Source organism: Epinephelus lanceolatus, chromosome 13 (assembly GCF_041903045.1).
Source record: "Epinephelus lanceolatus isolate andai-2023 chromosome 13, ASM4190304v1, whole genome shotgun sequence".
Lineage (NCBI taxonomy): Eukaryota > Metazoa > Chordata > Actinopteri > Perciformes > Serranidae > Epinephelus > Epinephelus lanceolatus.
In genome coordinates, this window is record NC_135746.1 from 36,208,708 (window position 1) to 36,225,389 (window position 16,682).

General features: G+C 41.3%; 1 protein-coding gene across 3 annotated transcripts in view; it reads left to right on the forward strand.

The window, feature by feature from the left end:
- dse (dermatan sulfate epimerase) overlaps window positions 1–9,896 on the forward strand; it is a 33,137-nt gene extending 23,241 nt beyond the window's left edge. For all 3 annotated transcript variants that reach the window (XM_033649186.2, XM_078174080.1, XM_078174081.1), the window contains 3 exons: window positions 1,794–2,033; window positions 5,089–5,296; window positions 6,309–9,896. In XM_033649186.2, the coding sequence (XP_033505077.2) occupies window positions 1,794–2,033; window positions 5,089–5,296; window positions 6,309–8,055 (2,195 nt within the window). In that variant the 3' untranslated portion in view covers window positions 8,056–9,896. The remainder of the gene's footprint in view (window positions 1–1,793; window positions 2,034–5,088; window positions 5,297–6,308) is intronic.
- Window positions 9,897–16,682: the final 6,786 nt, after the last annotated feature.

The window sequence follows — 16,682 nt, forward strand, 5'->3', positions numbered from 1 at the left end:
AGGTATGTTGTAGAATACTTGTAGGCCAGGGCACTTTTGATGAGGTTTTTAGTGAGAATATATTTCTTAATGTGAAAACAGCTTGCTTACTTCAGATTGAATGTATCCATATGAAAACAATGTGCTTCCCCTTTGTGCCAGAAATGTAATTCTCCACTCCAGCATTGGCTTTTATTTGTCTTGAAGAGAGTAGATCATAAATCATGAATCGTATGAACAGAAACAGTAGAGAGTTCTGTCTAAAGATATCTGACCTTAAATTGTTGTGGGCATTTCCCCTCTTTCTGCTGTTTCCTGTAGCTTTAGTCCAAGATATGCACATAGAGATAGCTGAAGCTCTCAAGCAGTTAACCTCTTGCTGACATTAGGAACAGCCATGTGCAACATTGTCCAATTTAGCCCATGCTACAAAGTACAGATATAATATGCTGCTAGCCATTTTTAAAGCATGTTGATGCAATCGTACTTAGGTTAAATGGTCTCACTGGTTAGGCTATCTGCTTCTCTTATTCAAAAGTGAGATAACTGGTGCCACCATGTAGCTAGCAATAGCCCTCTGTATGTTGTTGCTAATACTTCAAGAAATCTAAGTCATAGACGTGAGATGCTATTTTCAATGGATTCCTTGGGTATTGCCATATCCTATTGCTACTGGCCATGAGCATTTGTACCTAACTCGATTTTCTGTTTTTCTCAAATTTGGCTTATCACCATATACAACTTTGTCCCAGTCCTTACCAAATTTGGTACATGGATCACTCTATAAAAAGCATTTTACCATTGATAGGAGGGTTGGGCCGTTAGTTGACGCCATTGTCAGACATTGCCCAATCATAACTGACCAAAGCTGGACCAGTGTAACTCATACTTACTCACACAAACTTAGAGCTTTTCTGCCAAATTTGGTGCAAATTTAACGATGACCATAACTGTGTGGACTGCAGAACTTTTGTCCCCCTGCATCTCCAATTAAATCGACCACAAACATTGTCCTTGCATGATCTAATCTGTAGCATTTCATTAACTCGCTGTCATGCAGTGTTCGGAGAATATTTCTACCACCTCTTTGTTTCCCTCCCATTTTCTCCTCTGCTTGAGAAACTCTCTTAAACCCTCTTAAAAGTCCTCCTCCCTGCTCCTAACAGATTTTCACCTTAGGAGCTCTTTCAAGGTCTAAGATGCTTTGTGAATAACTTTTATCTTTACTAGGACCTATTCTTAACTTTAAGGGGAAATTCTGAGAAAATGTCACACCTCTAGGTATTTTTTTAGATTTAAAGTCTGATGTGTTTGAGATATTGTACATTTACTCTGTATACAACAGCCACTGAAAAGATTTTGAAATCCTTTCTACAGTCATGACAACTGTTAGGCAATCATTTTCAACATTTTTTCCACAAGGTTACCAAAGATCTGTCCGGGCCAAATTATGTGCGACCGTGGACCTTGAATTACTGTGTAAAATATGTCATGAATCTGCCATCAGAAGGCACTAAAGATGCACTTCAAGCATTTTACTTTCAAACAGTGGGATTTATGGCTATGGTTTACCCATGCTTTGGTAATTTATTTGAAGATATTAATCTGTTTGTACTTGATGTTATATTAGCATCTATACTGCTCTCTGCAGCTTTATTTTCATATCACATTGAAATGGACTGACAACACTACAGCGTGTTTTGGAAAAAGGTCTTCAGCATTGCATGTTTGGTGAAACCCTTTGAGCATTTGAGAAAGAGGGGATCTTAGATTGTATTTAACCTGTGAAACCATCTCAACTTCCTGTGTTACAGGTTACCTCCAGGAGGCCTACCTGTGGACAAAGCAGGCCCTGTCTATCATGGAGAAGTCAATGGTCCTTCTGCGCGATGTGACGGATGGTTCCCTGTATGAAGGAGTAGCCTACGGGACTTACACCACCCGCTCTCTATTCCAGTACATGTTCCTGGTGCAGCGCCACTTTAGCATCAGCCACTTCGATCACCCCTGGCTCCTCAAACACTTCGCCTTCCTGTACAGGACTATCCTGCCTGGTAACTGTCACTCTACCTGCTGTGGCGACTATACTTATTTACTTTTTCAAAAGCTGAAAATTGATGTGGCACACTTTTCACTGCAGTAGATACATTAAGGTAGCCAAATACAAAGCAGGTCAACAATCCGTAAGTAAGGGTTTACATAGCTATGAATGGCTGACACATCCAGTTAGTCCTTACGAGAGTGCTCTCTCCAAAACGTTAAATATGTTAGATCAGATGTGAAAATAACCTCAGGCTGCCACATCAGAGAGTAGTCTCTCCTCTGAGCTGATATGGGGTATGCATGCGTGTAGTTATTACCTTCCTGGATGCCTTTCAAAGCTGAGCTGAGACCTGCAGGGAAATGTGGTGTCCTGGAAGTTTCGTCTGAAGGTCAGGGGGAGGGCAGCAGCGGAGGAGGGGCCCCTAGGTCAGGCTCGGACATTTCACAGCCCCCTGCTAACCGTTTCTGTATTGTGGCTGAGCAGCACTGCTGCACTCAGAAAGCACCTCTAATTATATCAGCCAGGAGAGCCTTGGATCCACAGTCACAATGGCAACATGAGTGTGCTGAGAGAAATGTCAGGAGGAATGGTCTCTTCTCGTGTGTGAGGATGCTTGTGTGTTCCCTAACAGATGTGAGTGATCAAAGGAGTTGGACATTTCTGTGGAAGCGCTCCAAAAAGTCACTGTGAGTTCGAGTGAAAGCAGTGGAAGCGTCACTTGGAGTCTAAGAGATAAAGATGTCAGAATGCCAATTGGAGCATTTGTGTCAGTTACAATGTCAGTTGACTTGTAGGCACTAAAAGGGGTTTAAGTGTAATCACCTACTAAGTTAAGTAGCAAATGGCAGTAATAGGAATTTTCCACCAGAATTAGCATATATATACAGGTTTATTAAATGGAGAAAAACCTGCTAAAAATGTCCATCTGTCCTATTCTTGTGAACACCATATCTCAAGAACAGACTTTTTGGAATCAAGGAGGAGCTGATTAGATTTTGATGGTCAAAGGTCAAGGTTACCATGACCTTGCATCCGTCTCATTCTTGTGAATGGAATATCTCAAGAACAACATGAGAGCATTTTTTCAAATTTGGTGCAAACATCCACTTTGAGTCAAGAATGAACTGTTGGGAGTTTGGTGGTCAAAGGTTAAAAGTGACTGTGACCTCACACAACATGTGTTTGGCCATAATTTAAGAATTCATACGCTTAGTATGACAAAAGTTCCCACAATGGTCCAATAGGATCAAATGATGAAGTGATGACATTTTATATCCAAAAGGTCAAAGGTCAGCTTCACTTCGACATTGTAATCTTCTGCAAAACCACTTCACTGGCCATTAGACAACATCATAACTTATGAACAGAGGAGGAGACATTTGTTCAGATACTGAATTGGTGACACTAATCTAGGGTGTCCACCTTGAAAACAGTGCTGATTATGTAGATCTTTTCTGACTAATTTTGAATGATTGTCGAGCGCTGCTTGGAAGGAGACGTCATTGCACTGCATAAGGAGTGAGAAGTAGCATGTGCACCCAGGTGTTGTATTTCCATTACTGCTGATTGGAAGTGATAGGGGCTGGAGCTGATAAATACCTGTAACTCCTGTAGTCATTTGTCCCAAGTATGAATGCATAGTGTAATATTTCCAAAAGAAAAGCCAGATGTTAGTGGGTGTTTGTGGGTTATCTGCCCAGTGGGAAAGGAGCTTCAGAGTGCTTTTACACCTGTAGTTCAGTTCCTTTGGTCCAAACCAAGGGTGAAAAAATGAACTTTGTTGCTTTTTAGTTCTGGTCCATTCCTGTTCACTCTGACTTTTTAATGAACAAACCAAGAGGACTAAACACATTATGTTAAGTTTTACAATCTGACAGGATTGAAACATTGTTCAGACAGGCCATTGCCATCTTGCATCATCAGGAATAGGTCCTGATGGACTATTCGTATTCCAGTGACTGACAGAAGTTTATGCAGCAGTTTAATGCGTCTGATGTGTGTATTTATGCACCAGGGTTCGATTGACTGCTTTCATACGAGCCCAAATAAACCATACTAAGAGAGTGGTAGTAACATAGTGGATGAGCACTGAAAGGAACTGAAATGTTAGTTGATATGCAAGTTGGAAGGAGTTATGGGTCTGTTAAATTATAAGCACTGAATGGAAAGTGTCAGTTGTTTTGGTTGTTGTCCTCTCACTGCACATCTTTGTATGTTGACATTCAGTTGACAGAAAGCAAATGCAAAAACATGTACATCGTAGCTCCATGCCAGTACTGAATGTTAGCACCCCTGTTCATTTCATTGCAAATAATCCATGCTTAACCCTCAATAGCATTACCTTAATTCTTATAATAAATATCTCAAAGAATTTGCCACTTGTGGAACCATGCTCACAGGGATAGTGTGAAGAGACTTTACTTGACAGAGTGTTTCTGTTGCAGTTTTTGTTTTACGATTTTTTTCGGTTGACAAATGATTTACTGTGATTACATGCTGTAGTTACGATAGCTGGTTTCTAAGAAGCCTTCTTACCACCAGAGTGCAAGGTTTCCCTACATAATTACAGACAACAAAACAGTGTGAACATTTTGCACTTGGTTTGGTACTGAGCTGGGTCACAGCAGAGGGGACTGAGATTCATGCTGAGGGGGTTTAGATGAAAAATAAACACTTTGTTGAGCTTTTTCTTGTAAATATGTGACTTTAATCTCAGATCATTTTTGAGTCATGCCTCGCAAATTCCAAACTTTATAATAGGAGAGAATTTCTGACTTTTTATCTGAAATTTATGACTTAAATCTCAACAATTCTGAACTTTCATCATCATATCACCCCCTCCCTGGGCTCTGTATTTATTTGTTTTGATCTGCAATGGCCCTTATACACTGTCATAGCACTGTGTTAGAATTTATAAAGAATCCACCATTCAAACTTCAACATGAGTCAATACATGAGCATTTTATTCGTCATATTCACCCATTATTTCTTTGTTTAAGAACGTTTAAGAACTTTAAGAACGGCCACCACTGAAGTCATCTTCTCTGTGTTTTCACTGTCACCAGGATTTCAGCGGACTGTAGCCATTGCAGATTCCAACTACAACTGGTTCTATGGGCCGGAGAGCCAGCTGGTCTTCATGGACCGTTACGTGTTACGTAATGGCAGTGGAAACTGGCTGGCAGAACTGATTCATCAAAACAGGGTGACGGAGGGGCCGGGGCAGGCTGGAAAAGGACAGCGATGGTGTACTCTCCACACAGAGTTCATCTGGTAAGCTGCTGAATTTGGTTTTAATAATAGGAAATATATATGAGCACAGTGTTTTTTTGTTTTGCTATTATTAAAGGGGAAATTCACCCAAAAACCACTGTATCTACTGGTAAAGTACCTTACATTTTTACATACTTCCCATGTGTCTTCAATAATGGTCAAGATATTTGAATCTAGGGCTGCACCTAATGATTATATTTCACAACACGACATGTTGTGACACTACAGGGAGTGGTGTGTCTGAACTTTTTCTTGGCCCGCCAGTGACTTCGCTGAGTCCGCACTTCCCCACAGTCCACCATAAAAGGATGTAGAAACGCCCTTAAACATACGTTTTCATGTTGATACTTCACCACTCATTAGACCTGTCAGTGACAAATACGATTAAGAAACAACCTGTGTCACAGCAGTGAGGTTCCAGAGCAGCTGTCATTACGCACGGCTGTGGATATGTCAGGTTACATACTAAACGTCAAGTTATGTACTTAATGTAATGTGATGTCATGACAACATACCTCAAAGAACTCACTTGGTTTTACACAGGACACGAACACCAGTCTCCTGGAGAAAAGTCGTGTATTTGTTTGACCCATACACCACCCTAACCTGCCTCCTTAGGCGGCGTTTTGCTCTTTATACTTTTGTCTTTAATCCCGTCAGCGCATTCATCACATAATCGCAGCATTCATGAGTACATGGCTTATATATGAATCCTAGTGCATTACTTTAGCATGAAAACAGTGTGAAGCAGCAAGGCCTAAGCTGGGTTTTTTTTAGGGTTGCCAAAAGGCATTCTGGGAAAACATAGGGAATTACATAAATATAATACATGTTAATGAGGCAGGTTGAATAAAAAGTGGGTTTAAAAGATGTAAAATTGCAACATGTTGTCACAAAATAACTTCTGGAAAATCTTTAATCTGATAAGACTTTCCATCAGTGGTTGTGTATGATTGATGTCCATGTTGGTATTTTATCCAGCTGACATCTGTCCTCTCATGGTGTTCTGCAGGTATGACCCAGGACTGATTTCCAAGCCTCCATCGGATTTTGGAACATCCCAACTCCACTACTTTGAGGACTGGGGCGTTGTGACGTACGGCAGCGCTTTACCTGCTGACACCAACCGCACCTTTCTCTCCTTCAAGTCGGGGAAGCTGGGAGGACGCGCCATCTTTGATATCGTCCACATGAACAAGTACAAAGAGTGGATCAAAGGGTGGAGGAACTTTAACGCTGGTCACGAGCACCCTGATCAGAACACTTTCACTTTCGCGCCCAACGGTGTCCCATTCATCACAGAGGCACTGTATGGACCAAAGTACACTTTGCTGAACAACGCAGTGTTGTTTGGCTCTGCACTCTCAGGGAGTTGCTTTAAGCCGTGGGCTGGACAGGTTACGGAAGCCTGTGATTCCAAGTGGTTAAAGTACAAAGCTGGACTGGCGGCTGATGCCCAGGGCAAAGTCGAAGCTGCTATGGAGAGACAGGGAATGGTCTTCATCCGCGGCGAGGGACACTCCGCTTATAATCCAGAGCTACAGATTAGGAGCTTCCAGAGAAACCTGCTCCTTCTTCACCCACAGCTCCTGCTCCTTGTGGACCACATCCACCTGGAGCCAGACAGCCCAACCAGGGCCATGAGCGCCTTCTTTCACAACACAGAACTTCCATTCCAGAGTACAAAGGTAGATGGCGTTCATGGAGCATTTGTATCACATGGTGAGGATAAATATAAGATGTTCTGGATGGATGACACAGGCTACAGTAACAAAGGAGTGGTAGGTTACTGGAATTACCCTCGAGGGTACCCGTATAATGGCTCCAACTATGTGAACGTCACAATGCCATTGAGATATCCTCACACTAGGGTGGCCTATATTTTCTTTGGACCAGGTGTGGATGTACAGAGCTTCAGCCTGCGCGGTGATGACCAGAGAGTGGATATCTACCTGGCCACCAAGGATCACACCTACACTATCTACCTGCTGACCGGAGAGGTCACCAGCAAGCCTCTGTTCGCCATGGTGCTGCTGGACCACAAGAAGATCGTATTCGAGAAGTCAGCGGCCGTGGAGGACAGCTCACCTGAAGAAGTAGAAGAATACGTCAACGTGATGGAGGACAACCTCCAGCATGTCAAGCCCGTCTTCCAGCAGATGGAGAGACACATTCTGGGACGGGTTCTAAACACTGCCAGCTTCCGCAAGACTGCAGAGCGCCTCCTCCAGTTCACTGACAAGAAGAAGACGGAGGAGGTCATAGAGAAGATGTTTGCTATGTCGAAGAAACAGGGCAAGGGTAAAGGGGGGAAGAAAATGAACTTTGGGGAGAAGCTTTCAGAGAGTCTACCTGACATTTTTGCACAGATCGAGGCGAATGAGAAAAAGGTGAGACAGAGGACTTCAAAGCGTACATATGAGGACAGTCCAGAGGAGGGAGAGGGAGACACGCGGGCCTTTGTGGATTATACAGACGGCCGCAAAAACAAGAAGGGGGCCTTTGTCAAGGGCCGCAAATTCAAGGAGGTTCACATGGTGGCCACAGCAGGGAGCGAGGGTCTCTCCAGCACCGCCTCCTACATAAGACTCTTCCTCCTTCTGAACACCGCCACCTTCTTTTTGCTGCTGGCCGTGTTACTGACTCGCTTCCAGAGAGGTCGGAGTTTGCACACGCAGAGATGCTTCTACACCATCCTCCTGATCGACTGCTTCATCTTACTGTACCTGTACTCCTCCTGCTCTCACACACAGTGTTAACGTCATGAGCGTGTGAGGGGGTCTTCCAGATCCAATGACCATGGTGACCTTAAAGCACCCCACGCCTCAGTCTGAGCCAGATCTTACCAGTATTTGGGCCAATTTAAAAAAAATAAATAAATAAAAAAGCTGAGATTTTGGGAATTGTTTGGGATTTTTTTTTTTTTTTTTTTTTTTTTGACGAAAAAGTAATGTTGGGGAATAAATTTGTAATTTTACAAGAAAAAGGTCAGTATTTCAACAATAAAGTCAGAATGTGGTGAAACTATTGACATACTTACATCTGCTGTTACTGTAGTCACACAGTCAGTCAGCTTTTACTGTCAGATGAGGGATACAGATGAGCTGAAGTTATAGATTTCATCAGTGACGACATTATAGGTTTTAGGACAATAAATGAGATGAAAACAATGACATCACATAACAGGATGCCTATTTTATCGTAAAATGATGTAACGTGACCTTTTCTAGAAATTCCAACGTCATTTTCTTAAGACATTTTATTCTTATATCATGGCTTTTATTCTTGTTATATGATTTTTCAGCCCCCTCTCACTCCCAGGGCATTAAATACCACTGCTTTGTTACGTCCCTCAGCATGTGGTATTGACGCCAAAGGCACCCTTTAGCATCTTTATGACTTACCAGGCTATCAGCTAACTCTGATGTAAACCTATCCGCAGCAATACATAGTGCTCCGAGCAACATGAGTGGTGTAGAGACGATAAAGGAGATCCAGGAGACCCACAGGTTGTGTCCAGTGTGAATCCAAAAGTAAATGCTGTGCTGACATAACGTTAAGTTAACTGTCATATCTATACCCCATGTGAATCCAAAAGGCAGTGTTGTGTTGATGTAACGTTAAATCACTTTTGTGTCTACATCCCGTGTGAATCCAAAAGTCAGTGTTGGTTTAATATTACCAAACGCAATTTACATACAGTCCTCACATTACATTACGTTACGTTACGTAACAAACATACATAATTTAACCCAAAACATTATCTTTCATCTTAACCTGACCAAGTAGTTTTGTTGCCTAAACCTAACTATGACCATATAACACCACGTGTTCCAATGTGGTTCAGCTGTGAGTCACATAGATACGAAAAGATTCCCAGTGTGTCGCTTTGAGACACCGAAGGGCGTGACAAAGAGTTTGTATGTGATGACCTGGGTATTTGAGTGATCTTTTACAGTATTACAGTTTTTATTTTTTGATGTTATATGACTTTTTAAATTATAATCTTTATAATATTTTGATTTTAGCTCTTTTAATATTTTTTTCTATAAATAGACATTACTCTCCTAATATGACTTTTTCTGTTTTACTTATGTAGTCCAAAATCACAAATTTGCCTTAGGGGGCCTAAGGATAGTCATCTATAAATTATTATGACATTTTCTAAAAGTTACAACTGTATTCTCTCAACATTCTGATGTTTCACCCCAGAATATTATGAATGTATTCCTAAAATCTCAGATTTTTTTTTAACTATGGGCCAAATACTGGTAAGATCTACCTAATGGGTGTTCAGGAAAAACAACTGATTCCAAATAGGAATTGAAGAATTGCCAAGATGAAACCAGACCACCTCTGATGTATAAGCTTCTGTGGAGCTTTAGTCTGTGTGAAGTTGGTCCTTTGTAGTGTTCAGAGGTCCTGCCTTGTATCAAAGATCTCAAGGTTAGCCACTATGATACAGTCGCCACATCTGTACTTGAGATTTGTCCTGTCTACATAGTTCATAGAAATGCATTTAAATGTATATATGTGAAAGCAAGATATATTTTTATGGTGTTTGTTTTTTTTACCAAATGTAAATAAAATTACTACATGCATAGGTATGCCGTCACGGTGTGTTGTGTCTAGTGAATGTGTGAAAAATGTGGGTAAAAAACTGTGGCTGAGAGAGCTCCACATACAGTGACTTAAACAATGAAAAGAAAAGAAAAAAAAAATCCAGACAACAAAAGCAAAGAAAGAAAAACTGCAAGTCCAACAACATGGTAAATTTCCAGGAGACATAAATGGGACAAATATGTTGACCCCTCAATAACAGATGCAGATAAAAATCAAGAAGAGCACAGATGTAAATAATAGATTGAATAACAGCTGAATTCCATTTAGCTGATTCAGTTCAGGGTCCTGGTACTGTTCGTGCTGGCTCACTGTCACAGCTTACTGGGAAACTTGAACAGATCAGAGCCATCATTAATATGAGAAACACCTGTGCTTTTCACACCATGACAACTCAAAACTTCTGCAGGGACGTCTGCTTTTTCACATCCTTAATAAGTGATTCCAGTATCATTGAAGACGCATAGCATTAGCATACTAGCATGCTCATCTGTTACAATGCTGCAGTCATGTCCTATGGGATGGATGGGTTTGGATTGTGTTACGAGCAATCATGTCATCAGACAACTTAAGATGGTTATATGATTATAGAGCTGGTCATGTAAGGGTTAAAAATACCGTGCACCATATCTATTAAATTTCATTACAAATTTAATAGATATGGTGCACGGTATTAAATTTGTATTTCATTACAATGAACGATGGACTTTGTTGTTCTGAAGCACCGATATATCAGAAAAGTCAAAGTGTCCCTGTTGTGATTATTAGATGTTGACATGAAGGCTGTATCCAGGGCAGAAACTTTTAATTAACTCAGATATGACATGAACACAGCATTAGTGTTGTAACTTAGTCCGGTTGTTGTGTGTAATGTGTGACCAGCGTGTTTCTTTATATATTCATTCTGGTGAATGTCTTACAAAATTTTCTTGTGCATTACATATTTGCAGCGCTTGAACACGACGTGTTATCAAAGTGGAGACATTTTTCTTCTAATTTGCTTGTGCTTTCTGTAAGATCAGCCTTTTCCTATATTCTTGTTTTTGTCAAAAAATCCCTCATGTATAGCTTTATAAAGTGTGTGCAAATACAGAGTTTCATTTCTTAATGAGACTCAGTTATTTCCTAAAACAGCCGGTCTCTGTAAATTTCTAAGTAAACATTCAATATCCTTTGCAAACAGGAGGAAATGATGCATTTGTTGGGGACTTAAGGGGCTTCCCATAAAAATGGTTAATAGTTTATGGTCACTTCTTGAATTTATGGTAGAAGTGAGCCCAGTGTGAGTAAGAGTCATGAGAGGGACTGTTATGATCATAGGTCTCATTTCCTCCACAGTCATCTCCTCAACTGTAGAATTTTGGTTTTAATCATATCTGACAACCAAAATCTTTTCAGATGGAGCTCTCTGAAGACAAATCTTACCAAATGGGGGTCTTTGACCCTCATGAATTTAGGGCTCCCTGTCACGATAAAGGTTGAGAACCACTGATCTAATAAGTCTTGAGGACGGCCGGACGACACAACACAAACTACGGTGTGTTCATGGTGATGAAGGAACATGGCTCCTTGGCACAGAGGAAGAAGATGTATCAGGCTTAGACACACACAATACCTATTAGTACAGTGTTTCCCAACTGGTGGGTCGTGGTCCAAAAGTGGGCCTCGGGTTTGTTCTGAATGAGTGACTCGCAAATGTGTCAAGTTTGTAAAAAACACACCTTATTCTGAAGTACAGTGAATTTTTGGCACAGAGCTTTTATTTTGAAGTGCTGTTTCCTGCTGTAGAGTCAGTGACTAACAAACAGCAGCTTAACAGAGACAGCGAACTAGGCCAAGGACATGGCCAAATGCAAGTATGACACTGAACATATTTAAGTGTGTGGACCTTGAACTAATGACTAAGGAGAAATCTGGACCAGTTGGGAACCGCTGTGTTAGTAGATACATACAGTCACTCTTACTTTGGGTTTAGTTGCACATGTGAATTTGTGACAGTAGTAAAAATATGGAATAACACCAGCCTTTCCTTGTAACATTTTGATGTCTCTTGGGCTCCATAGTGTTATTTTGAAAGGTATATTGTGAGCTAACGCGGCTACCAAGCACTGCTAATCAGTCATTTAGCAGCCATACTGGCTCTGAGGTGTTTTATCATCTACATACAAGCTCCTGACCTTACTTTTGGTAAATGCTTAAACAATTTACTGTCAGAATCAGTGCTGCATTACAAAAAAATCTGTTTTCAGATGGAGTAATTCACTCAGCCTGTACGAGCAGTGATGGATTTCTGAAGAGTGGAAGGTTTTATTTATTCAATGATGATGCTGATACACATCTGCTGTAACTCCACAAGTCAACACAGTCTAGACACTCGACTCCTCCACGCCCTTTGAGCCTCACATGCATCAACGTGCCTCGGAGGTGTCTTATTGAAGAGTTGTTAAATCCACAGGCTCCATGCAGTAAATAAGGTTGGATGAAGATGACAGACAGTATAAAAAAAACACTCCCAGGCAAAGAGCCAATCAGGGATCAGAACTGTATTTATCAAACAGTGAAATAAATTCATTTTCTTTTTTTATTTTAAAGTAAAATTAATGTCTCTCTACCACAGATTAGTGTCACAGGTCAGTTCTCTGGGTGGAGGAGTCCTGCTGCAGTGTAACTGAGGAGCATCACTGGCCTTTTGTTGACTCTGTGAATTTCATCAGCTCCTAACTCCGGAGTCAGGAATACACCGAGTTAGTGAGCCAAATGAAAAGAATTTCTTTCCATCCCTCTCCTCACAAAAATGCTGTGGGTTGTTTTGTTATGATTGAGCAGATAATCACTTCCAGATGTGCTCCATATGGCTTCCCTTATATAAAAAGTGACCTCTGCTGTCTGGCCTGGTCCAAACACATCGGGGCGATGGAAGTGAAAGACGACTTATTCACTCGGTCTCACTAACACATGAAACCTCATGGTGACAAACAGGCAGAGGTTTGGTTTGCCTTTGAAACCGGCACTGATAAAACATGAACCTCAGAACGAGGCCAAACATTTCTTGTATGATGGTGCCATGAATGTGTTAGGATGTGAGATGCTGCCATCTGCTGGCTGTGCAAAGGCTCATTATGTTACTAACTGGAGACTCTGAAAATGTTTTCTCTACACTCTAAAGACACTGAAACAAAATTGCATTATGGAAGCAACACAGAGACAAAAGTGGTATAAGTTTAACAGCCATTTATTATTGAATAATCAAATTTAAATGAAACTAAATTAATAGAAATAATTAATTTACGTATTTTATTTTGTAAACTATGCAACAGAATTTTTTTGTTCTGAACTTTTTTTTTTTTTAAATTAAAATATAAAATTTTGTAATTTGCAGTTTCAAATGCTGAATTTTAGTTGTTTTTTTTTTCAGTGTTCACAAAGTCAGTTTCAAAGATCCATGTTTCAGAATTTTAAAAATCAATTTAAGCCACAAGTGGCATTTAAAAAATTAATTTTACTTGAGTTGAATATATTGGATATTTGAGATTTGTCAAAGGAGGTTGGGAATTTTAGTTGTAGCAGTGATTTATTATCATATGTTGATGTTTGGGGTGTGAAATGTCTTGAAATTTAGATTTGTTGTAATAAGCACTCTTTAAGCAATCATTTCTAAATTTAATGCATTGGTTGAGACGTGACCCTAGATGGTGCAAACTGAATTTCATATTAATCTCTGGCTAATTGAACTTTTTTCCGGAGCTTTTTCATGTCAGCAGTTGCCAACAGAAAATACCATCAGCAGTTAAAGCCTATGTCTTTATCTCCTATTGAAACTTTGGTTTAAAATAATGGTTATCTATGGTCCTATATTATGTTTCATCTTTAATAAATTAACTTTGTCACAGAACTAAAGTGTGATTTGAATTTATTTAACCACCTTGTGTGAAAATTGTTGACATAACCAGGTTTAGTAAGTCTGTTTAAAGTTACGACCATTTTAACAAAGAAAACTAGTTTAGTTGGACTTGATAAATACAGATTAGTAATGGTTGTCAAACAGAGTTAAGTCAGTATAATGAAATATCTTAATGTTGGCATTAATTAACATATGTTTGTCAAAACAAACTACATTTTGTTATAGTTTTTTTTTTCAATTAAGTTAGCTGTAAACTGACATTGAGTAAATATCATTTGACCATATAATGTTCAAATTGCTATTAAAGTCACGTTGGTTGCACATGAATCAGTTATTGCCATCTTCATAGCATTATTAATTCTATCTAACACAACTCAATTGGGCGGTAATAGCTGACATTACTAGATTAACTAAATCCAATTTTTTTTTCTCTTGTGAGTTTGGAGACACATTCACACCTATGAGCAATTAAAAGTCATCAATTAACCTAACCTCCTCTGTGTGTGTGTGTGTGTGTGTGTGTGAGAGGAGTGTCACGAGAAGCACAGAAGACACTAACAGTGTCCTCTGAGCTGGTCGGGACAGGGTGCTCCTCATTGTCTTGTCTGGTGGGTGAAAAGGGTGGTGTCATGGGTTGGGGTGGGGGGGCAGGGGCGTCCTGGACTCACTGAGGTGCTGAGAGTGGTTCAGTGGTCTGCTGTGGTGTTGGAGCTTTCTAGGATGGTTGACGTCCACTCTCAGCTGCCCCAGGAGTCCTGTCCTGTGAAACACAAACAGTAATGACTTAAGACTTTTGAACTCAGCTATACATGGAACGATATTATAAACAATGAATAATGTTCAAGAAGGCTCCTCTCATGAAAATAATTCACATATGTAAAGTTATCTTTATCTGAGCAACACTTTATGTCAATACTGGTACTTTGTAGTCTTAGTGAGGGGATGACTTACTGAGCCCAGTGAATGGGCCTGTGGTCATCTGTCCTTCTCATCTGGGCCTGTGGTCATCTGTACTTCTCATCTGGGCCTGTGGTCATCTGTCCCTCTCATCTGGTCCTGTGGTCATCTGTCCCTCTCATCTGGTCCTGTGGTCATCTGTCCCTCTCATCTGGTCCTGTGGTCATCTGTCCTTCTCATCTGGGCCTGTGGTCATCTGTCCCTCTCATCTGGGCCTGTGGTCATCTGTCCTTCTCATCTGGTCCTGTGGTCATCTGTCCCTCTCATCTGGTCCTGTGGTCATCTGTCCTTCTCATCTGGGCTTGTGGTCATCTGTCCTTCTCATCTGGTCCTGTGGTCATCTGTCCCTCTCATCTGGTCCTGTGGTCATCTGTCCTTCTCATCTGGTCCTGTGGTCATCTGTCCTTCTCATCTGGTCCTGTGGTCATCTGTCCTTCTCATCTGGTCCTGTGGTCATCTGTCCCTCTCATCTGGTCCTGTCTTGGTCTTCCACGTCGCTGCTTCCTGTGTGTGTGTGGGGGGGGGGGTCTGTTACACCTGACAATACCTGAGCAAAAGAGACTTGGAGACTTTTCTGTATGTCAGTAATTATTACCATCCCTCTGTTTGTTACAGCTACCTACAGCTGAAAAGACAATCTGATATTATTATACTATCAGAGAGATAAATACTTGTAGGAGACTTGTCACTAAGTACTGACTTACCTTTGAATGGTATGGTCAAAAAAAAACTAGAAAAAGTTGAAAAAAACTGGCGTGCTCTGTGTTGGGTGTGTGTGTGTGTGTGTGTGTGTGTGTGAGGAGTGTCACGAGAAGCACAGAAGACACTAACAGTGTCCTCTGAGCTGGTCGGGACAGGGTGCTCCTCATTGTCTTGTCTGGTGGGTGAAAAGGGTGGTGTCATGGGTTGGGGTGGGGGGGCAGGGGGGTCCTGGACTCACTGAGGTGCTGAGAGTGGTTCAGTGGTCTGCCGTGGTGTTGGAGCTTTCTAGGATGGTTGACGTCCACTCTCAGCTGCCCCAGGAGTCCTGTCCTGTGAAACACAAACAGTAATGACTTAAGACTTTTGAACTCAGCTATACATGGAACGATATTATAAACAATGAATAATGTTCAAGAAGGCTCCTCTCATGAAAATAATTCACATATGTAAAGTTATCTTTATCTGAGCAACACTTTATGTCAATACTGGTACTTTGTAGTCTTAGTGAGGGGATGACTTACTGAGCCCAGTGAATGGGCCTGTGGTCATCTGTACTTCTCATCTGGGCCTGTGGTCATCTGTACTTCTCATCTGGGCCTGTGGTCATCTGTCCCTCTCATCTGGTCCTGTGGTCATCTGTCCCTCTCATCTGGTCCTGTGGTCATCTGTCCCTCTCATCTGGTCCTGTGGTCATCTGTCCTTCTCATCTGGGCCTGTGGTCATCTGTCCCTCTCATCTGGGCCTGTGGTCATCTGTCCTTCTCATCTGGTCCTGTGGTCATCTGTCCCTCTCATCTGGTCCTGTGGTCATCTGTCCTTCTCATCTGGGCCTGTGGTCATCTGTCCTTCTCATCTGGTCCTGTGGTCATCTGTCCCTCTCATCTGGTCCTGTGGTCATCTGTCCTTCTCATCTGGTCCTGTGGTCATCTGTCCTTCTCATCTGGTCCTGTGGTCATCTGTCCTTCTCATCTGGTCCTGTGGTCATCACTAAGTACTGACTTACCTTTGAATGGTATGGTCAAATAAAAACCAGAAAAAGTTGAAAAAAACTAGTGTGCTCTGTGTTGGTTATGTGTGTGTGTGTGTGTGTGTGTGTGTGTGTGTGCGTGCGTGCGTGCGCGTGTTTGTTTGTGTTTGGAGTCGGAGTTGCAGCATGTAGATGATTGGCCCACAGCCCAGCTGCTATGCAGCATGCACTGGACGTTAT